At 40.1% G+C, this 27,525-nt stretch overlaps 1 protein-coding gene across 1 annotated transcript in view; it reads left to right on the top strand.

Annotated features, from left to right (window-relative positions):
- itgb2 (integrin, beta 2) overlaps nucleotides 1–16,476 on the top strand; it is a 52,233-nt gene extending 35,757 nt beyond the window's left edge. Inside the window, exons 14-17 of the mRNA XM_084361949.1 lie at nucleotides 6,370–6,589; nucleotides 6,725–6,939; nucleotides 13,553–13,719; nucleotides 15,660–16,476. Of these exons, the coding sequence (XP_084218075.1) occupies nucleotides 6,370–6,589; nucleotides 6,725–6,939; nucleotides 13,553–13,719; nucleotides 15,660–15,725 (668 nt within the window). The 3' untranslated portion in view covers nucleotides 15,726–16,476. The remainder of the gene's footprint in view (nucleotides 1–6,369; nucleotides 6,590–6,724; nucleotides 6,940–13,552; nucleotides 13,720–15,659) is intronic.
- The last annotated feature ends 11,049 nt before the right edge of the window (nucleotides 16,477–27,525 follow it).

Here is a 27,525-nt window from a genome sequence, read left to right as displayed (position 1 = left end):
GGACCTGTGTTTCCACTCTGGGTGAGTACCTGGCTTTGGTCATGGGAATGAAAGCCCTGGTGCGCCGAGAAAGCAGGCATTGAGCTGGCGATGGCAGCTTGTTCCTGGGCATGTTACGTAGGCTGAGGAGAGCTGCATCTATGTCCGTTCCATCTCGTGCACATTTCTCCAGCAGGTGCTTTGCTGAGCGCACAGCCCTCTCAGCAAGCCCGTTGGACTGAGGGTACAGGGGACTGCTGGTGACATGACAGAAGTCCCACTTGCGAGCAAATTCCTGGAACTCCCTACTTGTGAAGTAAGCAGCATTGTCTGTCATGAGTTGCTGCGGCACTCCGTGAGTAGCAAAGTGGCGTTTAAGCTTGGCTACAAGTGTGGCACTTGTTGTGCCCGGGAGACGGTCTATCTCGAACCAGACAGAGTAAGAGTCAACAAGCACAAGATGCTCCTTTCCCTCCCAGTCAAAAACAGAAACCACACTTTGGCATCAGGCATGTCAGCGATCACCTCTTCCACAGTTTTCAATGGGTGGTGTGGTCTGAGGAGGGCTTTGTTGAGGTTGACGGGGTCGATGCATAGTCTGATGCTACCATCTCCCTTGCTCGCAGCCACCATGGCTGAAACCCATTCAGTGGGCTCCTGAACTGGTGTGATGACTCCCAGTCGGGTCATTCTATGCAGTTCTGCCTCAATTCTGTCCTTCATGGCCAGTGGCACCCGTCTTGGAGCGCATATAATGGGGTGCACAGTGTCATCCAGGCGCATGTGATACACCACAGGCAGCTTGCCAATGGTGCTGGTGTCAAATAGGTCCTTGTACTCTGTCAGCTCTGGCGCTTCCTGCTAGACGACAGCATGCACCTCTGGTCCAAAAGTCACATAGCCGAGTCTGACACTGTCTCTGAGACCCAGCAATGGCTTGACGTTTCTGTCCACAACTTGGAATCGCAGCAAATCTCAGCTAAAGTTTATGTCTGCCGCACCAAGAGTCTGGATTATGTGACCTCCGTAGGCTACAAGATTTGCTCTTTTGCTGAGATTGATGTGAGCAGTAGGATCAATGTGCTGTAGAAGGGCCCTGGATATGACGTTGCATTTGGCCCCAGTGTCAATCTTCACAGTCGGCTGTCAGTTGGCTGCCAGTGTTGCACGCAGACAGTTCAGCAAACCTTTCATCTTGCTCATGCACATCCCTTGGCTTGTCTATGCTCTCACAGTAAAACATTTCTACAGTCTTGCAGCGAAACACATCAGTTAGCTCTTGCATTGGCTGCGTGTCAAGTTCACTCACGTGTGTGTATCTGCCCCGGCGTGCAGTGGGGGGCGGAACCTGCCCTGGCCTGTTGGCGGCAAACGGTTTGCCTAATCTGCAGCATCTTGAGAAATGGTTCATTTTTCCACATGTGTTGCAGCGCTTGTTGAGAGCTGGACACCTGTTTCGGTCAGGTGCGTGTTGGCCACCGCAGTTTGTGCATGGGTCGAGTCGATCCGGCAGAGTCCTTGTGCCATCTTAGATTAAGTTCGGCTCACTTCTTACACCATGTAGATGTGCATGAATGAGTAAGACTGCAGACAGTCACGGTGTAACACCCGTTAGCTTCATTAGCCCAGAATGAACAACAACCACGCGTACCCAGCATTCCCCGCGCCCCTGACGTCATCACGCTGTAGCAGTAACCATAGCAACTGTCAACACAGTCTACACCCGCCTCCTGAAAACAGACACAATAACAGCCAAGGACCTGTACAGGCTGCACCATTTTCTCTCTTGTGTCAGAGGATTTATTATGGACCTCCAGGACTTTCTACACAGTGAAGGTAATTAAAACCTATCAAATTAGTAAGAGTTAGAGATGGCCTGTTAATATGCATTATATTTTACTGAGCTATCACCCAGTTTATCAGCGAGTAAGCAACTTGAGCCAATTAATGTTAATGCAGATGTGAGCTAGCTACTATTCACTAGTCAAACTCTCTTAAATAGCTTTTAAAACCTTATCTGTAACATGTGTTTCATGAAATGTGTGTAAAAGATGTGCTGTTGAGTTCATGCAACAGTGTCAAACTACCCTTTTTCTCTTCTTTTGATTTATGACTGCATTTAATTCATTAGATGGTAATCTTCACCAAGCAGTTGGGAAAACAAAATCAATTTGAAAATAACATTTATTTTAGTTGTATTTTATCAGTCATAATGACAAAAGTACCTTAATTGTATTAAATGATTGCAAGTGTAATGCCTTACTAAATCTCAGCTGTATGTATTTTTATGTTATTATTCTTTCTTTTTTTTAGATACATGCTGAATTTGTGTATTACCACCATCCACTGCATTCCAGATGTACAACCTCACAAGCCGCAGAAGATATTCATAAAGAGAGGACAGAGAGCCAAAACACTAGAGCTCATTTTGGCAGCCATGGCCATGGTACGAGTGCATTCTGAAAAAACAACAACAACACTGTTCTGTTGATGCACAAATCGCTGCAAATATGAATGAAGAATAAGAATTCTAACCTGCTGGGGTTTTTTTTTTTGCTGATCTTTGTCTTCACCAGGATGGCAATGTTTTGGACGAGAGGCATGGGACTCAGTACTGTCTTTCCTATATCTACTATGTATACTACAAGTACTACATGTATTACGCAGTTAGTCTATTTTATCAAGGTTCAGTATTTTAAGTGTTTTGTTTTTATTTTATGTGTCCTCTCTTCTCAAGCTCTAAATACTACAATAGTCATCAGTTAAATGCCTTTTCCCTGTTAGTACAACACTCAAAGGCCACATTTAGGTTGAAAGAGTTGTTGGTGCCTCTAATCCAGGGGTCGGGAACCTTTTTGACTGAGGGAGCCATGAACGCCACATATTTTAAAATGTAATTCTGTGAGAGCCATACAATATGTTTAAAACTAAATACAAGTAAATGTGTGCATTTTATGTAAGACCAACACTTTTAAAGTACAATAAGTCTCCGAATTCTTTTTAATAACGTTGTTATGCTATTGCTAACCAATGATGAATAAAGTACTTCTTACCATTAATGCGACTTCTGGTGCTGCATGGTTTTGCTGATGGTTTTGTAGTCTGGTTGATACGTGGTGAGGTTAAGCTTCATACAGGCGTTGAGAAAGACTGCTCACATGCATACGTAGAGCCAAACATTGTCAGTACAGCAATACTCACACGCTGCAGTGTGTGGTATGTGACGGGAAGCGCGTTCCAAGTTTTGACAATCAGCTGGTCCGCCGTTTGAAGTTTTTTCATTTCTACCCACTTGTGTTTACTCGCCAACTCTGCTTGCTGTCGTGCAAGTCTTTCCAAATCTTCATTCAGTGACTTGAACTTATTCACCCACATGTCTGAGGCCTTCAGGTCAGCAGCTTGTAGCTCAAAATCTCTGACGGAGACACCAGGGATGTAACTCAGGTCGGCGCTGTCCACTTCACACTCGTGTGGATGGGTGATGAACTTAAAAATATGAGTGCGCTCACGAAATTCTCTTTTTGAATGACTGCAGGAGATTAGATGTGAAGCCCGCTAGCTGCTGAAGATCAAGATGTTGAGCAGAGTCACTTGCTGTGCATGCATCTTTAAACTCTCCCAGTTTTTCAATGTGTAGTAGACAACCTGTTTCAATATCGGCGATAAAAAGTTCCAGCTTGTTTTCAAATGCAAACACTGCTTGTTGAAGGGATAAGACTGTATTTGCAACGCCTTGCAGTTTCACATTGAGCTGGTTCAGATGTTCAGTCATGTCCACGAGATAGTAGAACTTCAGGAGCCACTCAGTGTTAGCTAACTCAGGATGCTCGACGATAATGTAATGTAGAGATGGGAGACAAAATACAAAGTCCTTGTTCTTCACAAAAAATACATTCTTAGCTTTAGCTCAATGAAATAGACAGAGTATATTAAGTATATTACTGAGCCCTCAGCAGTCTGACTCGGACAAAATAGTGGCTATTTTCAGCCTGACAGTATATTTTTATCGGTTTGCTGTCACTGTCAAAAAGAAGATTTGGAACTAAAACTTCAAATGAATTTCTAACTTAGATTGTTGAAGCCTTTTATCAACTTGATCTTAATTTCAGAACAAGGTCTGAAGATATTTTCCTCAATGTCAGTCAGTCTGGTCATGTCATGAAGTCATCACTTCACAGACTGTATGGATAGAGGGAATGATTACACACACCAAGATCTCTTTCAGCCTGTATACGGCCTGTGAGTGTGGTATGTTATGTTTATGTCTGTGCACATTCCTGACTCTAGCAGACTTAACTGTTGAATGGCGACATTTAATCTCATCTTGTTTTATTTTGGGAATTTGGATTCTAAAGGTCACAGATCATGAAGCTCTCATTCAGGGATCGATTGAGCAGCCCACAGTGGGGACACATGTTATGAAAGACAAAGACACCAGTCTCTACCTCAATGAGGAGCCCTATGATCTGGTGCAAGAGTGCATGTTACATTTAACAACACTGACTGTTGATATCTGAAAAAGTTTTGAAGTACAAATTGTATTTCTTATGAGACAGCATTGGTTGATATCGGTGTATGATGGAAACGTTTGGTGACGTAGAGTATTGATGTCACCAGGTTGGAACACTCGCATCTGAAGTGTAGTATTTTTCCCAGCCGAGAATATTTGACATTTTATGTCATTTTTTTATTCTTTGCACATTTAATGTTGCGAATATTTACTGTAATAAAGGTTGTAACTGTTCCATCATTTGCAAAGTGTTCCATCCTTTTCAACAGGGAAAAAGTGTTAGTTAAAAATGTAAAATCTAATTGAAAAATATTTGACATCAACATTATGAGATAAATAATTATTGATTAATTAAATTGTTTTAATATTAATAAAATTTAATTTTCTTTGTTGTTCTTATATTCAAACAAAAATTTAGACTAAAAACAGTGTATAAAAAAATAATTAATTGTAATTTAACTATTACATCTATGAAAATGTAATTAGCATCAGAATATTTAAATAACAAATAGTGTTGCAATAAAAGGGATTGAATTGCGTTGGAATAAAGTGATGAAATTGTAGAGTAAAATGATCATAGAGTATAATTTACTTTATCGAAAAACACATTTCAATCACTTTTTATCAACAATTATGATTACTTGTGTTGATTGAACACACATAGTTTGTGTTGCTTTCACCCAATTTTGTGAGTTTCTGCCAAAGCAAATATCTGTGTGCAACCAGTGTCCACTATTGAATTGTGTAAGTCCAATGCATTATTTTTTTCAGTGTATGATTTAAAATCTAGATGACTATGACTGTCATCAAGTCGGTACTTTCACAGTAGCCAGTGAGATGTCCAGGACGCTAACATTACAACTACTTAGTACTGTTCATTTTTTTAAACTGACGTGAACACTCAGTCCAAGTATTATGTGGCTTGTTACACATATAGTGTATATACAGTAACAGGTGACAATAGCGCCAAACAACACAGGGCATCAAATCCATTGACATATACATGTAGACAGCACATCGGCTCATTGCCACTATGTGTCAAAATTGCCACCATATCAGATATTCAAGGGTTACGATGTAGCTATGTGGAGAAAAAAGTTCTGTCTCCAGTGACATTAATCTAAATAGTTAGGCAGTAATCACTGCAAGATGCTCTACTGAGGAGTGTGTATCAATGTTATAGGCTGACTGAATCAGCCTACTAAAAAGATGTGGAAAATAATTTTAATAATAGGAGAGAATTTACAACAAATGTACAGAAAGTTAGGGATGTTGCTTTTTCTGTCTGTCCCTGTCGTTTTATCTTTCTTGTGCTCGAGGTCATAACATAGCACCTAGATTTTCTTAGAGGTTCATTTGAAACACATAACAGGTGCGCCACAAAATAGAAAGAGCACAATCTTTATATTTTTCTTAGAGGATAATTTGTGACACATTACAACACACAACAATTAACAGTCCACAAACCTGCTGCCACCAGTGCAACACGTTAACTATAAACTTGATTCTTACTTAATTGAACTATTTCACGCTGTGGGTAAAGCAAGAGCAGAAGGACACCTTTGTCTGTGCAACTTGTTTGACTTGGCGATAGCTCTGCTGTGGGGTTAGCTGACAGCCATGGTGGGGTCTCTGCTGTGGGGTTAGCTGGTGGTCCCAGCGTTGGCTCTGCTGTGGGGTTATTTGGGCTTTCTATTCCAGAGTTGCTCATGGTTGTTTGCATGATCAAGTCTTCACATTCTGTTAGTTGCTGGCTGGTGGGCTGAAGCTGCTTTTGTGTTACTGTTGATCTTGATGCTTTACTTGGTTTTTGACATTGTCAAATGTTCATAAAAGTATATCAGCACTCTAACTCTCCTCTCCTCCTGTACAACTTGTAGGAAATGGTAAGTGCAACTGTGGCAAATGTGAATGCTTTCAAGGCTATGAGGGTTCAGCCTGTCAGTGCAGGACATCTATCGAGGGCTGTCGAACACCTAACAGCACTGTGTGCTATGGCAGAGGGACCTGCACGTGTAATCAGTGTGAGTGTAACGAGGGATACCAGCGTCCATGGTGCCATGAATGCCTTGGCTGCCCTGACCCTTGCCAGACCAAATTGTAAGGAGTCCAAATTCATACTCAGTGTTTACACTCAAATTATTATTAAACATTTGGTTCAGTATTTGGTCATGATTTAGTACTGTTGCTGTAGTAATGTAGTAATGCTATTGTTGCTTTCAACATTTCTTTCAGGTACTGCATTGAATGCCTTGGCTTTCACTCAGGTCCCTTTAAAAAAAACTGCAGTGTGGCTTGCAGCAAGAGCATCTATCATGAGATGGTAGATCAGTCACCCATACCAAACAAGTGGTGCAGGCAAAAGGACACAGAGGGCTGCTGGATCAATTTTAAGCTGGACCAGTTGGTCGGAGAGGATAACTATAAAGCTGAAATTCTGAAACGGAGAGGTAAGCTGCTGATGAACTTGAAAGACTCTTCATATGTGACAAAAGACCAAAAGAAACATGTATTTGTTAGAATGCAGTTTTCAGTGGGTGTGCTATTTGAAAACATTAAAGAAGACCAGGAGTCTGCTAGCAGTTCTGTGAAGTTGTACAAAGGAACAGCAGCACTTTGAGCTAAATGCTAATACTAGCATGGTGTCATGTCTATGCGACTACATATAAATAAAATAATCAAGCTTACTCGGACGTAGAGTTCACATGTGAAAACATAACTTGGTTTACTTTCGGTTTTTGCACACAATGTATACATGCGCATGGCGAATAACAAATAGGAGAACAGTGCATAGGGGAGTGCTTCCACATAAAGAAATACATCCTTATCAAACATTACACTTCTTCCCTTTTAGATTAACACTACACAACTAAATATGCAAACTCATTCATTTTCTGCAACACTGTCGAATACTACAAAACATTCTGCTTTACAGATCCTGTTTGAAATGATACAGTGTTTGTACTAGTACAGTTTCTTTTCTTGTTTGTTTGTTTTTTTTAGAGAACAATCCATAACTTTGTTACAGCCACCTGTACATAAGACCGTTCATTACAACTCCAGTCTTTTGGGTGGTGCCCTGATTCTTTCTGGGTAACGCCTTGGACCCTGTGGTGTCTTCTCTGGGGACACACTTTCCTTTGCAGGTGTAATGGTTTTTGGGGTGTCATCAACAGGACTGAGCAGTGGGTCTGGTGGTGAGTCTGGTTTTGAGTCTTGTTGGTTGGATGTTGGCAGCTCAGAGGTGCTGTTTGGCTAGACATTCAGTAACTGATCTACATGACATCTCCATGTCTGGTCTCCAACATCCACCTCATACATCAGTAGCCCATTTCTTGTAACGATCCGTCCCGGTGTCCACTTGTTTTCTCGATAGTCACGTGCCAGAACTTGCTGTCAAACATCAAAACTCCTTGCTGCCTGACTGGGCAATGTGTTGAATTGCTTGTTCTGCACTTCCCTCTGCAAGTTGGGTTTTAAGAGGTCAATGCAAAATCTCAAAGGCCTCGTAAACAGCGTTGCTGGAGTTTGATTTCTTGTTGAATGTACAGAGTTCTGATACACAAAAAGAAAATTGGCCACTTTATGCTGAAGGGTGACGTTTTCCTTTCCCATGGCTTTGATTGACTTCTTAAAGGTTTGAATGAACCGTTCTGCCAACCCACTTGTTGCAGGGTGGTGTGGAGCTGACTTGAAGTGCTTGATGCCATTCTTCTTCATGAAAGGTGTATACTCATCTGAAGTAAACTGTCCCCATTATAGCTCACAATTTGCTCAGGCAGGCCGTTTCTAGAAAAGATGTTCCTGAGAACAAAAATGGTCCTTTCTGAGGTCCTGGATTTCATTTGTATCACCTCTGGCCATTTTGAGTGGGCATCCACAGCTATTAAGAACATGAGCTGTGTTCGAAATCATCCACTCATTCACTCACTCCCTATCCCCTACATCGTGTATATGATATCAATCAATCAATCAATCAAACTTTATTTCTATAGCACATTTCATACAAATCAATGTAACACAATGTGCTTTATACATAGCGACAACATGAATACAAGACAAGTGCAGAAAGTCTGTGCAATTATACAAAGAACCAGCGCATGCAGCTTTTACAAATCTTACAATATACAGAACAGACACATGCATGCGCACGCACAGACACACACATACACATACACACACACACACACACACACAGAAACTTAGTCATAAACTTTAGAAAAAAGGAAGGTTTTTAACCTGCTTTTAAAAATGCTCAGTGTAGAAGCGTCTCTCAGGTCCTCAGGCAGGGTGTTCCATTTACTTGGGGCATAGATACAGAAGGCAGCCTCCCCTGCTCTAGAGTTAGTACGAGGGATGGTTAAAAGACCGCTGCCGGTGGACCTGAGAGTTCTTGCTGGTTCATATCTGATGAGCATGTCTTTTATATACTGAGGTGCGAGGCCATTTAGAGCTTTATATACAAGTAGCAGAATCTTAAAATCAATTCTAGTTTTGACGGGGAGCCAATGTAGGGATCTAAGAACAGGTGTAATGTGTTCGAACTTTTTTGTTCCAGTGAGAACGCGTGCAGCTGCATTTTGAATTAACTGTAATCGCTGTACAGCTGATTTTGGGAGGCCAGTAAATAGACCATTACAGTAGTCTAGTCTACTTGTTATGAATGCATGAATTAATTATAGTTAATTATAGTGCACTACATCATGTACAAGATGTAGGGTACGACGGGAGGAGAATTCGGACACTACAGGGGTAATTTTCTGAACATGGTAACATCAGCAGATGCGCCAGATACTCATGTGACGTCAGTTGGCGCACCGAGCATCATGTAAACAAACCTGACGGTATAAAGATGTGATTCTTCATGGCGGTTGTGTTTCTTGGTCAATAAACTGAAATATCAATGGTGGTGAGTTTGGTTTTCTCAGCTACTGTTTTGTGTCCTCGTCATGAGCTGTAAGTGCTCGGTGTTGTGCACAAGCTGTAACATACCTAGCCCGTGCAAATTAACGTGAGTGGTCAGTAGCTATTTAGCTCGTAAGCTATCGGCTACTTTCTTACGAAAGAAAGTTGTGTTCTTCTTCTCCTCTGACAAACCACAACAGCATTGCATTGTGGGATACAGGAGCACAATGTAGTGTACTTCGCTTGTTCACTCAATTATATAGTATCTGGCGCATCTGCTGACGTAACCACGTTCAGAAAATTACCCGTGTAGTGTCTGAATTCTCCTCCCGTCGTACCCTACATCGTGTACATGACGTAGTGCACTATACCATATACACGATGTAGGGGATAGGGAGTGAGTGAATGAGTGGATGATTTCGAACACAGCTTGTGACAAAGTGAAACTCTCGCCAAAATGCAACCTAGGCTTTTTTTGTGAAGGAACCCGAGTCAAACCTTCGTGTAAAAGCATAATTATGGTGAAAAAGCCACTTTAAAGATTACCGTATTTTCGTTTTCGAAAAAATCATCAAAATAATTTTCAATTGCGTGCTCAGGGCAAGGTGGAAAGCTCCTAAAGCTTAGTTCCATAGAAATGCACTAAATTATTTTAATTTAAATTAAATTAAAGTAAATTTAATTAAACTAGAACTAAGCTACGTTACGTCGCACTCGGGGATCAGCGCTTCTCGAGTGGCAGGACAGCAGCAAGCGGAACAAGCTACTGCTAGCACAAGTTGTTCAAAAACCTTCTTTTGAGTAAATTCTATGTACACAAACAATGTTCTCAATGTTTGTGTTCTCGTGTAGAGACCCTGATGATACTACGAGCAAAGTTTCATGTTGTGTCGAGTCTTCTTAGTGTTTTAAAAATAGTGATTTTGATGCTACCGTAAAGTTGCACCTAGCAGGGCATTGAAAATGATTTTGACCCGAAAACGAAAATATGGTAAATCTTATACGGTAGAAAATACGACCTTTGTAAACTGCTTTTACACGAAGGTTTGACATGGGTTCCTTCACAAAAAAGCATGTTTTTTCTTTTTGGCTATGCTTTTTGTCTGTTTTTGACCCTCTTTTTATGTGGCCTTGTTTGTGGCATTTTCTGCAGGTCTTTTCTTTGAACCAACAGTCATTTGCATCATGAGAGGATTTTCCACATCTGTACCATTTCTACCTTTTTGTGTTTATTATGGACATTTTATGCATTTCATTTTGTAATTCTGATGCATCCTTAGCTGCTGTTTCCATTGAAATTGCAATAGCCAGTGCTTTTTCTAAGTCCAAGTCCTTTTCTGACAGTAGCCTCTTCTGTGTGCTCGAGCAATGCATGCCACATACCAGTCTGTCCCTTCAGGCATAGGAGAGTCCGTCTTTGAAATCGCAATTTTGTAAAAGTTTGAACAGTTTGGCCACAGAGCATGTGAGTGGAGCAGACCGGGTATCTGTGCATTCTCCGCTCCATTCCATCATAAATTTTATCCTGCTCCACTCGCTCACCACTCCGCTAAATAAAACGGAGGTCCAAATTGAATTAAACAAACATTACTACACATACAAAGCGTATTTTTAACTAACATTAGCGACTAGCTCACTTTTTGATTTCGCAGTGTGTTCCTGTTGTTCCTGAGTTTCAGAGAAATGTATCTTTTTAGATTCCAAAACGACTCTTTATCGACTGCAACAACGTCGCAGCATTCTTTTTCTTGTTCCACATTATCCCCATTTGTTACTTTTACAGGAATAGTACACTTGTATGACTTCTCAGTTTCTTTTCTGAAATACACACTCTCCATAATTTTGAAAGGAATTAGTGTGGGTGTGCGCACAGGTGCAAAGATGCATTTTAGGTGGGGCATTAGTGACCGGAGCGAAATTGGAGCGAGAGATAAGGCTCCGCTCCACCTTTTAAAAAAATAGCCGCTCCTCACTCAACACAAAATCCTTCCACTCCCCGCTCCACTTCGATCATATGCTCTGTTCGGCCATGTAATCCGAAATGTTTTCATCCTTTGTTTGATTTCTTTTATGGAATCTAAATCTTTTCACTATCACTAGAGGTTTGGGCTTTAGATGGTTTTGAAAAATCGTCTGAATCTCAATTTCTTGCTTGGCGGTTTGGCTGGGCTGACTAGGTTGCGTAAGAGATTGTACGTTTTAGCTCCCATTAGACTGAAGAAAACAGAAACTTTCTTCTCTTGCTCCACATCATTGGCATCACAAAGCAATTCTACTCTTTTCCATTTACGCTTCCCAGTCTTCATTAGTCTACTTTTCCAATGAAAGCCATCTACAGTCTGATATTTACCGTTTAAGGTTGCTTATGAGTAGTTTACTGTGAGCTATGCACGATTTACTCACGCGTCCTTCATTAGCCTTGCTACTCCTCTAGTGCTGTTGCTTATTTTCACTCTCCTTCCCTCTGGTTGACTTCTCATTCCATGCACTTTTAACCTCCATTTGCTTGGTAGGTTCGTAGATTACTCGTCACCAATTTGTCGTGTCTATGTGACTACATATTAATGAAACAATCAAGCTTACTCGGAGGTAGAGTTCACATGTGAAAACATCACTTGGTTTACTTTCGGTTTTTGCACACAATGTATACATACGCATGGCGAATAACCAATAGGAGAACAGTGCATAGGGGAGTGCTTCCACATAAAGGAATAGATCCTTTTTAAACATTACACATGGGATCACGCCAAGCTGTCAATACGTGTTCTGATCCATGATGACTCATGATTATTACACTATTACATGAGACCACACCCATCTTCAAACTCTGCCTACATTTTTATTTCAACTAAATACCTGTGTGTACATTTCATGACTGCATCATACAATGTTGTAATGTTATCGCATAGACAGAATCTATCCACAGAAAGACAGACATAAACATCTGGCAAAATACTCAAAACTGCTTCTGTGATAGTTCCTGCCACAGTAGGTGTCTCCAGCAAAACAAATATGGGTCAGGGGTATAACATGGGGAGGTGGGACACACCACTATTACCAGCTACCTTGCTCTGACCATATCCATCTTCGAACTTGACCTTCATGTTTATTTCAACTACACGTCTGTCAAGTTTTCCTGACTACATCTGTGCAACCATGCAGGTTGTGAAAAAATCTGTCCACAGACAGATGGACATACAGATGGACAGGTGGACAGCATGAACCAATACCAGCTGAACTAGAGTGGACAGGAATGACTGGAACTCAATTACAGTAATCTGCAACTTAACACAAATGTGGGCCAGGGACATAAAGTGGGGGACCAATGGCCCTTTTCCTCACTCCTGCCTCCCTAGTTTTGGCACCTTTACTAACTTTACTATCTACAAACTCAGCCTTCATTTTGATCTCAAATATAAACAAGTATAGTTTCTTCACTGTACCTGCACAGTTGTAACTCCATCATGCTGACAAAAATCTGTTCAGAGACAGACAGACAAACAGAAAGACAGACAGAGAGACAGACAGATGACAGATGTATAAACAGACAGACAGATGTATAAACACCTGGCAAAATACTCAAAATCGCTTCAATGTTCGTTCCCGTTACAAAAGGAATCTCCAGGACCACATTTTGTCATGACACACACACACACACGGGATCGGGGCCGATATGGGCATTGTTTCACTGATCGGGATCGGCAATTTTGAACGTGGACCCAAGCCCGATTATTTTTATGTTTTGTGGAAGAACGCAGACATGCAATAGCATATGCAGAATAAGAAAGAGCCATATGAAAGTATTTACTTTGTTTCAACAAAATAAAAAAAAAAACCTATTTAGGAACAGCTTGGATGCAGGTTTTTTTTTCTTAATGCAGCTGTATTATCTAGGAAAATATTATTTAGGGCTAAGTATCAGATCGGGACTCAGTATCGGCAGATATTAAATGACTAAGATTGGATCGGGGTAAAAAAATATGATCGGGACATCCATAATGAACATACAAAATTCTATGGCAATTTATCGAATACTTGAGACATTTCAGTCTGGACTAAAGTGGTGGACTAAAAGACATACACTTTTATTTCAACAGTGTTATAGCTTATCAATTTGGAGATGTGTTAAACCTTTGTAATTTGTATCTCTTCCTTCAGACTGTCCTGAACCACCTAGCGTCACAGCTATCATCGTAGGCTCCATTGCATCTGTGGCTGTCATTGGCATCCTGCTGCTGATGCTCATCAAGTTACTCATCTACATGAAGGACCTGAAAGCGTTCAGAGAATTTGAAAATGAAAAGAAGAGATCCAAGTGGGCAGAGGTGAGCTAATTTATTTGAATGTAGTTTTCTCCTATCACTTCCTACAAAAATAAAAACTAGAAATAACCACAATTAAGGTGCTGTTTAATTGCAGTTTCTATTGTTTCTTGCTAAATGTCGTGCAGTGAAGCCTGCTTCCCTTCAGGGCTTGAATAGTAAGTCATATGACCAACTCTCAAGAAATATTCAAATTGGAGCATTATGCAACAGTGTAAGTACAAGGCTGATTTTCAGTGCTGTTACCGGCAAGTAGCATGCTATTTGCATAATATGTATTATGAAAAAACAGAGGTTGTGGAGGTTGGGATGAGTCTTACATTCATCATTTATCATTCAGTCCCTTGTTGGGGTCAAGACAATATCTTGCAGGTGGCGTGATGTGACACTTCTCTCCTCCCCTCTTTTACCCATCCTTTACCAAACTTTAATTTATCCTAATTCTTATTAAATCATTAAAAAAATCTGTTTAGTTTACAGATTTGAAACGGCCAGCTTCTCAACAATACTAATATCAACATTGATGAATTAACAAGATATCTCACATTTACAACTGAGTTAGTGATATACATTATTTATCTTGGTCTGTAATGTTATAAATGGCATTTCGCATTACATACATCCATGTGTTGATACATTGATATCTTTAAAAGGACACAGCAGAACGAAATAGAAAGTTAAAATCAATACATTGTCCAAGAATTGTTCCTGCTTCTCTTCTGGGATAAGAAGGGATGTGGTGTGCGTAAACAGACAGGCATGTAGATTAGCATTACACAGGCACCCTAGGGTCTGAGGTCCTGTAATCCTGTGAGAACAGTTAAGACTGCTTCGTAAACTTTAGGCCATGTCTGAATATGTGTAATTGGTTACAGTTTCTGGTGGCTTCATCCTCCTCATTGAAGATGTTCTGCTGTGGGGGTGTCCTGATGGCACCAGGCTGGTCCAGAGGTTTCTCAGTTGGAATCCAAATTAGTACATGGTTACATTGATGAGACACGCATTATACTGCCCAGAGCAGTTTTAGAACCCCTTCCAATGATGGATGGGTATTTTGACTTGACTTTGGACGTGAATGTTGATGTCACGATATCACGGTATAAGGTATAACAATTTGTTATTAATTATTATTGAAACCCATATATCGCTACAACCCTAGCTGTAACAGATGGATCTTGGTCTGCCAATTGGACTAGTCTGTGAGTACTCAATGTTAAGTGGAAACGATGGATGGAGTTCAACTTTTCACAGAAGAGCAACAGGATTAAATTAGGTACATGGCAATAAAAGAGAACAGGACCACTGAACTGAATAAATAATAGATGGAAAAATTACTTCCACAGAGTGCAGCCTCAGATCCTCAGGGTTCTTTTGGCTGTTCCCAGATCTTGGTTTAGAACGAAAGGAGACCTGGTATAAAAGTAATGGCTCCTCGCCTCAGATCTTCCTGCCAAAAGAACTTGATTTACAGTACCATATAATACTGATTCATTACTATCCATATCTATCACATAGGCCTTGAAACACATTTAGACAAAAAAAGTATTTTTGTTCTGGTCAGGTTTCAAGCTGTAGGAATTGAAACCTGACTGTAGCCGTATACTGATGGCAGAGTAGGAGTGATTATAATAAACTTGTAAGTGAGAACAGCTGCATAGATATACTGATGGAATGCTGTGGAAATACACATTATTCTTCAGTTTGCATGTGGCTATTATAATACAGGCAATTCACTTTCTACGCTTTATGACAGACCAGCCTCTGTGCCAGCCACTGGCTGCTATTATTTGAGATTTGTCATTACTTGAATTTCTGGCATTTGTAAGAGAATTTAAAGTCTGCCTTCTACATCGTGGAGATTTACACAGACTCTCCGGACCGGTCAAGATAAAAAAATGGGGTAGATGAAAATAACCTTATCATCTGGCTTTCTCTTTTGCCAGGCTGACAACCCGCTGTTCCAAAATGCCACCACCACTGTGGAAAATCCAACCTTCACTGGAGAGTGATGGCTTCCCCTTCATCACAGGGTTTCCAGTACATCAGTGTTGTGTTGGAGTTATGTCTTTATGTGAACAGAGTATTATTTGTAATGGTCATATATGATACATACAAATGTTCAGATTCAAAGATGTATTTTCTGGCTTTCATGTTGACTTGCTTTTTTCCATTAATGAAATACTGCCATTTACTGTCTATACAACTTTAGTTGCATTGTATTTGTTTACTTATTATGCCAAAAGATATTAAATTCTTTTTTTATCACATATATTACTTAGATTTTAGATATAATGTAGTGTAGCTTATAATGTATGCAGTATGGGAGTTGGTCGTGTTACAGTATGTATAGGATTGGCAGAATATAACCATGTAAAAACATACATATACTAGATGTATTATTTTTGGACAGAGATGCTCATTTGATAGCTCAAAACACTGTTTTTCTGTTCATGTGGTACATACTTTTAGTGAATGCTTAAATGATTCCTTTTATGTGAGGTTTTGAACAAAAATGGGTTTTGAATATGTTGTAAAACCAAAACAGTGAGCCAAGAGACTAATAAAGACAGTCCTTAAGCCTCTTTACACATTCAAAATTGCATCCAACCTCTCATCTTTTCTGCATGCCTCTTAAAGTAAGTACAGTAAAGGCTGTTAGTTGATACTGTATGTCTTGATGTCCGTATTGTTTTCAACACACACACAAACACACACACTTTCCATGCAAATAATGTTTAAATTAAATTAAAGTGAAATCTAGATTTGCCTCAATGATTTTTCTCCCATAAGTATCTTGCAGAATATTTTATTTAAAATGTGTTTTACATTGAACTGATTGATTAAAACTGACAAACTGATTAAAAGTGGTCAGCTGGAAATTGACCAATTAATGAAACTCTAAGCTAGAACACTAGAATGATCAACACAAGACTGGTGGTAGTAAAATCTGGTTGATTACAGGACAGGTTAAAATACTGTAAACTGAGAAATTTAAGAGACTAAATTGAACAAAAGGAAGAATAAAGAAAGATATTATCGGCAAGACATTGATAAACATGATGATAACAACTGACTGATCATTCATTAAGAGATTGGAAACTCAAAAATAGTAGGTCTGTTAAAAACTGGAATATTGGGTTGTGGGTTATTTGACCCACTGACTCAAAATTAATGCCAAAATGCCTTCCTACACTGGTTGAATGAAGCACACCTGTTTTGATTGGACTTTTTTTTTTTTTTAATCTTTTTCATGAATATTTTAATGAAAAGTCACCATTTTTCTTGAAAAAATTGGATGTTTTTTTTCAATAGCTCAGCTCAGTTCAGTGATGAACAGGCCCTCGCAGTCTACGCGCGTCGGGGCATGCTGCTGTCGGGGCTTTTTTATGCAGCAACTTCCATTGAGGAATCAAAAGTGAAGGCAGTCAAGCTGTTATTTCCTCATTTAGCAATAAAAGCACCACCTATTGGCCGATTTGCACCGAATTCTGCACAAACCGTCATGTGGCCATGGAACACAAATAGCAAAAGTTTTGTGTCACTCGGACTGTATTTTGGGTGTTTTTTGGACTATCAAAATTCTTTTAATAACTTTTTGTCAGGAGGGTCCACAGATGCTGTGTGCAAAGTCGTGTGCAAATCAGTGAAATTGGCTGGGAGGAGTTTGAAAAAGTATGTTTTTCATATTTCGCGATTTCTGCAAACAGACATTTACGGCGGCAGTGGGTGTGGCCTACATCACACAATTCAGCTGAATTCGGGGAAGATGTAGATGTAAGGTTTAAAACTGTCTGACATAGTATGTATTATGTTATTGGCAAAAAATGCTTTTGTCTTGATAATAGTGCCACCTGCTGTTAATTGTTGGTGTGTGAGTTACAGGGGCCAGTCTATACCACCCCTATGAATTTTGTTGACATAATTGTTATGGTGTGGGCACAGTGCCAAATATATAATTAGACTGCCACCAGAGCGCCACCTAGTGGCGGATCGGTAACACCTTCGTCAGCTATCCTCAGGAGGGCATTGGCAATGAGTTCACCATGTTTTGTGTTAATCCGACCAACCGATGTCAAGATACAAAATACTTGAATTTAAAGAGCGCCACCGAGTGGTCATCAGTCGAAATTTTGCACAGAGCCTTAAGGGTAAGTAGTAACCTGAGTTTCATGTTATTCAGACTCACCAATCTGGAGATATGCAACACTTCCTGTTTGGAAGAAAATGTACAGGAAGTTGTTATTTAATAAGTTGAGTATTCTTTGGAATGTCAAAATTCTTTGTCACGGCCCTGCTGGCCTTTAACCTGTCTTCCCCTGCAGAGGTGCTGCTGCCCTGGTTTGGATGACAAGGCTGATCAGGCACAGCTGGGCCCGGTGCTTCGAGAGGCTTTAAAACTCAGCGTGGCTCTCACTTTCTCTCCTCCCTGCCTGCAGATGCACTTTTGGTTTCTTGTCTCTTAGTTTTACATCCAACATGACACCCACACACACACTCACCCACATTGACACAACTGACAATACAGACTAACACACCTCATCCATTTTGTCTGTGGCAACTTTAAACTTTTGTGTTAATAAATTATTTCATTTATTGGCATTTTGGCACTCCGTGGTTCCTTTTGTCACTGCTTTTGAGCTAGGTTGTGACAAAATGGGGGCTCGTCCGCTTTTGTTTAAATTTGGTTTGGAGTTTATTGTTTGCGTACTTTAATTCGTCCGGTCTGCCAGTTTGGATTGTTTTTGCAGGTTGGTACATTGCTTGGCACTCTGATTTCTTTGTGGGGGTTGGCTCGTTGGGAGGTGTGTTTGTAGGTTTGGATATAGTGGTCTGTGGATTGGCTGCTGAGAGGAGTGTATGGGCATGCGTAATACCTGGTTGGAGCGCGTTTGGCGCACGAAGCTCCTGTCATCCTTTGTCTCTCTTCGCGGGGGGTTTGGATTGTTTGTTTGGATAACAGTGTGATGACAGGGGAGAGTTCTGTGCCTGTTTGTCTGGCGGATCCGGTAAGTTGGTTTGAAGCTGTGCGCAATTTGTAGTTTTGGTCGCTTTGGTTTTGGTCTCTTTTTTGTTTTGCTCACATTTACATTTACATTTAGGGCATTTAGCAGACGCTTTTGTCAAAGAAACCAGAACATATCTCTGTTGATAAAGTAGAAAGGATAGAAACAATATTCAAGCCCTCGTCAGAGCAAAGTAGCTGCTTATTCATCAAGGATACTTTCCATAAGTGCTATGATGTAAGTGCTGAAGGTAGGAACATACAAGTGCATATAAGTTTGTTTTTTTTTTCTTTTTGGGGGGTTGGGGGTCGGGGTTGGGGCTATGCAGGGTCAAGGTAAAGTCTGAAAAAGTGAGTCTTGAGTCTTTTGCGAAAGATGGCGAGTGATTCTGCTGTCCTGACGTTGGTCGGAAGTTCATTCAACCACTGGGGTGCCAGAACAGAGAAGAATCAGGATTTCGCTGTGCGGTCTTTGTTTGCTCTCAGCGATGGCGGTACCAGCCAACCGGCCGATGTAGTAAAGCGAAGTGCTCGTGATGGGGCGTGTGGTCTGATCAGTGTTTGGAGGTAGACAGGTGCAGTTCAATTGACAGCCTTGAAGGCCAGCACCATGGTCTTGAATCTGATGCGAGCCGCAACCGGAAGCCAGTGGAGGTCACGGAGGAGGGGGGTCACATGGGAGAATTTGGGTAGACTGAAAACGAGGCATGCTGCAGCGTTCTGGATACGTTGCAAAGGTTTAGTTGCAGAGGCTGGGAGTCCAGCCAGTAGTCGATGCGGGAGATGACCAGCGATTGAACCAGGAGTTGTGTTGCTTCCTTTGTGTGGAAGGACTGGATCCTGTGGATGTTGTAGAGGGCAAATCTACAGGATCAGGCCACCGCGGTGATGTTGGAGGTGCAGGAAAGTCCGTTGTCAAGGATAACACCCAGATCTTTGCAGTCGATGAAGGCGATACTGTGACGTTTTCGACAGTGACTGACAGATCCATGTGAGGGCAGTCTTTCCCTGGGATGAAGAGGAGTTCAGTTTTACTAAGGTTGAGCTTGAGATTATGGGCAGTTGTCCAAGCGGAGATGTCTGCCAGACATTCCGAGATGCGCGTGGCAACATGGTTGTTGGAGGATAGGGGAACGGAAAAAAACAGCTGGGTGTCGTCAGCATAACAGTGATAAGGGAATCTATGTGATGTGATTGCAGAGCCTAGTGATCTAGTGTATAGTAAAAACAGAAGTGGTCCAAGTACTGAGCCTGATATTATTTAGATATATCTATGGGATTAGCATGACATCAGAAGGTTTTCACTGTCATTTGCGAACAGCATTTGTATATAAATTATTCTGTCCCAGGCATTTTGATCCATATAAACGGTTGATCAGTATCCATGATCAATATAACATTAAAGCAGTTTCCACTGTACAATAACTTGTTGTTGAAGTCGTCTTGTGCACGCGATAGTGCTCACTTAAATGTGTTATTTTCCAGCTCAAAGACCAAGAAAACTGAGTCATATCATATAATTTTGTTTGACTTATTAAGACATTATCTGTCTCTTACAGATGCATATTTCAATCTTAATTCCCGGTTTTGGGACGGTGGAGAGTTGATCACCCTCCAGCCCCAGCACATCCACGAAGCGCCAGCTCTCACCCACGCCAAGCTTGCTCAACATCTTGTTCAGCATCTCGGGGTTGATCTCCATCGCAGTCCCAATTGACAATTTTATTGGGGAAAAAAAAGACATTTGAAAGTTTGTTTTCTGTCTACTGTTTTCTCCTGTAACAGAGGTTATTGGTTATCTGGGTCATGTAAGTAGGTATTCAGTAATTCACTTTGAATACACAAAGCTAAGTTAATTTAAAATCAACCCTCACATCCTCCATTGGCAAATCCATGTGGTCTGACAGCTCGTTATGCCATCACACATTAAGGTGTATTTACAGTATTGTTTAAAAACGAATTTGTAGTGCAAACTAAACTAACAGCTGTTTTAACAAAAGCTGTACATCTCTTTCATCTTTTTTTATATATATATATATATAATATTTTGTTTGGTTTTTATCTTGATATTTTCTTGCTAACCCTAACCCTCCAGTTGAGCTGGAAACATACATTTTTTAAAAATATTTTTAATTGAACAAATACATCATATTTACATTATAAAGACCCAAGAAATAAAGTATGTTCACATGGGGAACGAAAAATAAGTGCTTCCGGTATATTCGCTTTTATTTTGAAAAGCTTTGAATCAACTTCGGTCCCCACAGTGGAGGTGGCCTCACAGTGCATGTCTGCAACGAAGGGTCCTGACAGTGCAGGTCTGCAGCCAGACTGTCTTGTGGCTTTTATTTGATGAGTGAAGGATCTGTTAAGCTATCAGACTGTGAACACCATCAGATCTGCACCTCGGAGGTGGATCAGTGCCGCAGCGGAACTGTCCCCCCCCTCTCCGCATCTGAAACTTTCACACAGGGGACGATGCGGAGAATCGGCCAATGATACCAAAGGGCAGTGTGAATGGGGCTAGTGTTTGTGCAAGACCCAGGACAGGAAGAATCTACAGTGGGTGATAAAAAGACACCCACAACAGCCACACCCTGCTGTCATCTGGCAAAAGATACAGAAGTATCCACTGTCATACCACCAGACTAAGGAGCAGCTATTCCTCAGGCAGTAAAACTCCTCAATTCATCATCAAGACTCTATTTTCTAAAATAGATGTAGCACAAAGGACTCAAACATAGTTTTGCTTTTTAAACCACTGTGTTTTAAAAAATGATAATAAATGTACCTTGTAACTTTGTACGTAGATGGATTCTTTTACTCCTCTTTACTCATCTGGTGCAAGTACTGTATATCAGGGATAGATCGCATCATTAAAATGTCAAGTCAAATGATGATTGTCACAAAATGGCACAATGACTATAATTCCTAACTGTTTTGTTGTTAATTTTAGAGCTGGGACTCTTATCGAATGTGGAATTTGGGGAACATTAGACAATGTACCTGACACCACCATCAAGTTCTTCAGGCTTTTTTGACCAAATATGAGGTAGATCTTGTTAATCAGCTGGGAGGATTACATTGAAGGATCAACATTTCATTCCCAGCAACTGGAAATGGCAAAAACAGTGAAAAAATGTCAAGCCATTTCACCACGCCCATCGCCAATACCCATATCAGATGTATATTGTCACCACTTCTGCAATTGTAACAAGTTAGATGAGTTTTTTTTTTAGCAAGTTTGAGCCCTCAAAAAAGATGTTTACTTTGGCATAGAAAGCCTAATAATTTATTGTATCACTATGGTGCCTTTGCACTGGTTGGCAAGCTTTAAGGTACATTACTTTACGTTTTACTCCTGTAAGATGGGGACAGTGTATTAACATAAAGTATCCTGTTTTTGAGCATTTTGATTTATGTGCAACAGATCTAGTGGACAATCTTGCATTCAGCATGCCAACTGCACATTCCCTCAAAACTTATGACATGCAGCATTGTGTTGTTTGATAAACCTGTGCCTTTGAGAGTATCCTTTTTATAGCAATAATTAGTGCACCAATCATGCTGTTTGATCAGCATCCTGATCAAGACATGTACTTCCTGTACAGTCTTTGCTAGGGTTTTCTTCAATCCATGTGAACACAAGCCTTATGGACTGTCCCTGTTTGTCCCTCTATACGTTATCTCTCCTTTGTTTGATTAATTAGCAGGTACACATTTTTTATGGCTTTTATGCCACTATGCATTGATTGCCAATGTAAAAGTGACAAAATCATGAGAAATCAGATTATCAATTGTTTAACTAAATACAGAATAGAATAAGATAAAATAACCCTCTATTGATACAAATCCGTGTACCCAACGTTCTTTCGTTTTTTCGTTTCAAAACCAAATAAAAAAAAACAGAAAAACAAGTTTGTTTCTCACAACACATTTGTATTTCAAAATAAAAGCATTTGTTATTGTAACCTATTAGGTCCGTGCAAGAGTATAAATGAATCTCCATTGTTCACGTTGTATAATGAAACATACCATTTTGTGGGGTATTTCCTGTTTCATTGTTGTAAGACGTGTAATGCTGCTTGTTCCTTTATCTAACTTGATATTTCTGCCACTTTCCCACAACTGAGAGAGATAATCTCCGGGATTTTTAAAGTAAACACACCGTGTTTGGGACGGAGACTGAGCCGCTGCTGCTGCTGCTGCTGCTGCTCATCAGGTAAGTTAGTCAAACTTTTTGTTGCTGACCTTATCCACCAAACGTCTCCAACCAAACACCTTTTTAAATTTGTTGACCTGCCAGGAACGTAGTTAGCTGTTAACTTCAGAACATAGCCATTGCTAACAATGCTATTTTGTTTGCAATGCTAACGTTATGCTAACCTTACTCGTTTGTTATTATCAGCTGTTTTGCACGTCATTTTAATATTTGTCCGTCTAAGTCTGTGTGAAATGCCTACAATTATGCTAGAAGTGAGTTAACTGGGCCCTGCTCAGTCATATAAGTAAGGCTTAGGGGTGTTTTGATATTAATTTTGATGTATTAAACTGTAATGTCGTCTGTGTTCACAAATGTATGTAACCAGCAGTGTTTGTGCATGCAGACAGACTGCAAAGTAAAGAAATATTCAAAATAATATAATTAATGTCATGTATCCCTATAATTAGTGAGTAAAAACTAAAGCTACAATTAATACACTGTTCATCTGTGGATGTACAGTTGACGTCATCAAAATAAAGAGAAAAGATGAACCTCGGCCATATATTTTCTTTATGCAGTCTTTATGTAAGACATCTGTTTTTAAACCTACCTTACACTAACACCAAGGAGAAGAAACTCCAGAAGCCATGTGATGAGAATTACCAACAATGTCAGGCTGCCTTTGGCTACAGACATGTGCTTAGTATGACACCAACAGAGAAGTTCAAGAAAAAAGTGACTGAGCAGTCCATTTCTGGGAACTTGGACTCTCCTGAAGGAAGACTTGATGCCATGATGCAGGCTGCTGTATGTGGGGTAAGGACTAAACCATAGAGAATTCTACATATTGTGAGTAACACATCCAGTATGGGTTTATTAGTAGAAAACAATGAAACTAAAATACTCTGTTTGGGTCCATTCAACAGCATTACCATTGATAACACTAACACTCATGCAAAATTAATAAAGGCGACCAAATGACATTGTCAAGACTCAATAAGGCTGGTTTCAGGGGATGATTTAAAATGTACACCACACCATGACCAAATAATAATAAATATAATATGATAAAGATATGCACCACTTAATAAGTTATAATAATAATAATAATAATAATAATAATAATAATAATAATAATATCTATATATAAACAAGAACAACAAAAATGAAACAAAAATACAAGAAAACTTTCTGACACCACCGTCAGAGAGTCCAGCTCCACTCCACAACGTCACTGGCCTTGCGGATCAGTCTGTTCAGTCTTTTTGCGTCTGCTACCCTCAGCCTGCCGCCCCAGCACACAACAGCATAGAGGATAGCACTGGCCACCAGTTACACAGTTTGTGTCCGGAGCCTTCTGGAGCAGATACGCAGGGCTTCCATTTCTGCTGGATGCCAGAGCACGACACTACATTTCAGCTGAATTCAGCACAGAGGAGACAGGAAGTCAGACACCAAAACAACAACATAACATCCAGTTAATTTTCATAATAAAACACTCGTGTTGACTGCAGCACAAAAAATCCCAAAAAAGAAACAAATCCAAGCACTTCTTCTAATCCTTTGGTTGGGAACTGTAGCCTTTCCCGTGATACCGTGAGTTCTCTCAGTAATACCAAGCACACAGTTCTTGTTTTAAGCTGTTTATTGCTTGAATCACAATGGTAATATGGTCAGGGGAAACGCCCTCCTCCACAGATAGTTGTGTTTATAACACAAATATATAACTGCGGTCACACGTAATTATGTAATTGTACAGGAACTCCTCAGTTTCGCAACTCCGGCTGTCCAGCAGTGCTGCGCCGTGCTGGACTCAAAACGCAGCCGGTGGAGGTTGCCAGGCAAGGGACGATGGAGCAAAACCATACCGGAGCCGATCCACGGACATGCATCAAGTGGAATTCTAGCGTAATTTATTTCTAAAAGTTCATTCCCCTCCTAATAGTGGTTCTAGGAGTCATATGAGCATGTTATCTGGACCTAGACCTGCAAATGTATAGCACTGTACATCCTGTACTGTTCCAAAAACAAGACAGGCTTTAGAAGCCTACAACATTTTTTAACAGTAAGCACATACAGGAGCTATACCTGTCAACAAGCTGTGAAAAAGGGCTAGATAGTACCATCAGAATCAGTGTTGTCCATATGATCTCCTTCATGTCCATTGGATGAAGGGCTCTCACTCAGTGCTGGTGGATCTATTTTAAAGAATGTCCCATTAGTCACTTAGACACACACAATGGGAACATATGGTAACTAGCCTACGGTTTCCCTTTAAATGTTCAACAATAATTTGATTGTTTTAATAATTTGATACCAACCTGAGCTGTTGATGGTGGAAGCCCGGAGATGTTACCATGGACCTATGGTCGAGGTCTCTCTCCATTTCATCTGAAAACCTGAAAGGCCTTCTGTTTTTGCCACCAGCACCGCTCTCTCGTTTCTCTGACATGTACCGCCGCTTCAGACTCTTCCACTTGTTACGCAATATGGGCCAGGGTTTCTCAAATCCTATGGCAAGCATTCCCTTACTTAAGTCCTGGTAGATGTTGGCATTTATTTGCTGTTTGCCATCTAAAATGATGGCAATCAGACACAGCTGATCAGTCATTTAATTAATTTATTTAGTTTTTGGGAGGTAGAGAAGTGTTTATGAAATAAAACTTTCCTTTTAATTTTGCCTTTGAAGTCTTTTTGCTTACATGGCCCCTATCACATATTGTTTTTTAGGACAAAATAGGTTGGAGAAACAGCAGCACTAGGCTGATTGTGCTGACCACTGATGCTGGATTCCATATGGCCGGGGATGGAAAACTGGCTGGCATATTGGAACCCAATGATGAACATTGCCACATGGAAAACAACCTTTATACCAAGAGCACTGAGATGGTATGTACAGTATGGAATCACATGAGGTAATCTTAATTGTCTTTTGATTGCCATGCTATTATAAGTGATGTGGAGAAGTAAGTAAATAAGACCACGGTTGTCTTAAATTGAAACTACATCCATTATCGCTACACTGATTTCAAAAAATATTTTTTTCTTCAAAACACACCATTAGTAAGTTTTGTTCAGTGAATGGCAAGCCATGGTTATTTAAAAGACATAACATATGCATGAGGTTTCAAAACTTTCTCTGATTTCAGTGATTGCTGTTTGCAGGACTACCCCTCAACAACTAGCTATGCAGTTAACAAAAAACAACATTCAGCCGATATTTGTAGTGACACAGAATGTTGAGATGGTTTACAAGGTAAATTAGATGTACTTTTCATTTCTGTTTCTTAATCTGTTTTTATTTATTTATGGAGAACACATTACATTCTTACTCTGATCGTCGTGTTGCTTTATTTTTATTTCAGCAACTTCAGCAAATGATTCCAAACTCAGAGGTGGGAGTTCTGTCAAAAAATTCAGATAATGTTGTCAAACTGATTTAAGACGCCTACCAAGTACGTTGTCAATTCATTACTGGCAAATTTTGCTACCTTTCTCCTTTTATGTATGCACGTGTTTCTTTGAAACTACCTTTTGTGACCAATACATTTTTTCTCATTATTTTGTGCTATTTTGTCTATGTCTGACAGCATTCTCAAATATGTAATCCATGACAGAATTTATCCTCAAAAGTAATTTTGACCCATGACAATCTCCCTGACGATGTAAGAGTTGTCTACACCCCTAACTGTGATCATGAGCAGGAGAGATGGTAAGTTATTTATGCAGTTTTTTGTTTGTTTGTTTTTTAATTTTCATTCTAATGTTAATGTATAAAGTGCATGCAGTCCTAGTGAGATCAATTTCTGGTTTTAACATTGAAATAGGTGTTCCCCAAGTCTGGAGTCAGGAAGCTGGATTGTCAGCCTGTATACATTTTTGGCTATAGTTTTTAATCAGTTGAATCTGAATTTGTAAACTAAACATAAATATATAGGCATCAATAAGTCATGTATTGATTATTGCTATTTACTAGTAAATGTTCAGAGAAGTTGTTGAATGCTATTTTAGAAGTCACCTGGCAAACTGAGTACACCTGCTTGGTGCAAAACCCTCACCTGAACAGTTTCTGGACTGATGGACACAGTATACAAAGCCCATGCCAAACTTCTTGCAAATAGAAAATGCATAGTCGGTTATTTTTCAGTGGCAATGTTTGCCGGCATGTGACTCATATTTTGTCATAATATTGTATCAAATGTACATGGTCATTTAGTTTGACAGGATGAATCCTGCATTTGGCTGAATCCACTCAAAATCCAGTAATGCAGCACCTGTCTGCAGGGTGTGTGTGGAGGTTTGTGTGTATTTATATGAGCTTTGAAAAGGAAAAACAGCTCTAACCTCTGGCTATACACAAACCAAATTGCCTGTAGTAATTTGATTTTAGACAAGACTTGGATACATGAAGGGCATGGTTTCAAGACTCCTGCAACTCGAGAAAACACATGACCCACCAACATACTCTTCTCTTCTCTTGTAATTAGTTAAGCACTGGTCCACCGTTCCACAAGCAGCACTGCATCCATGTTGATTCTTATGAATAAGAGGTTCAGCAAAGGTCTCTGAGGAAGACAAAAAACTCAGTGTTAAGACACTAGAG

Source organism: Pagrus pagrus (genome assembly GCF_965226575.1).
Source record: "Pagrus pagrus genome assembly, chromosome: 9".
In the NCBI taxonomy this organism is placed as follows: Eukaryota; Metazoa; Chordata; class Actinopteri; order Spariformes; family Sparidae; genus Pagrus; species Pagrus pagrus.
This window is presented reverse-complemented; position numbering and strand designations above follow the sequence as displayed.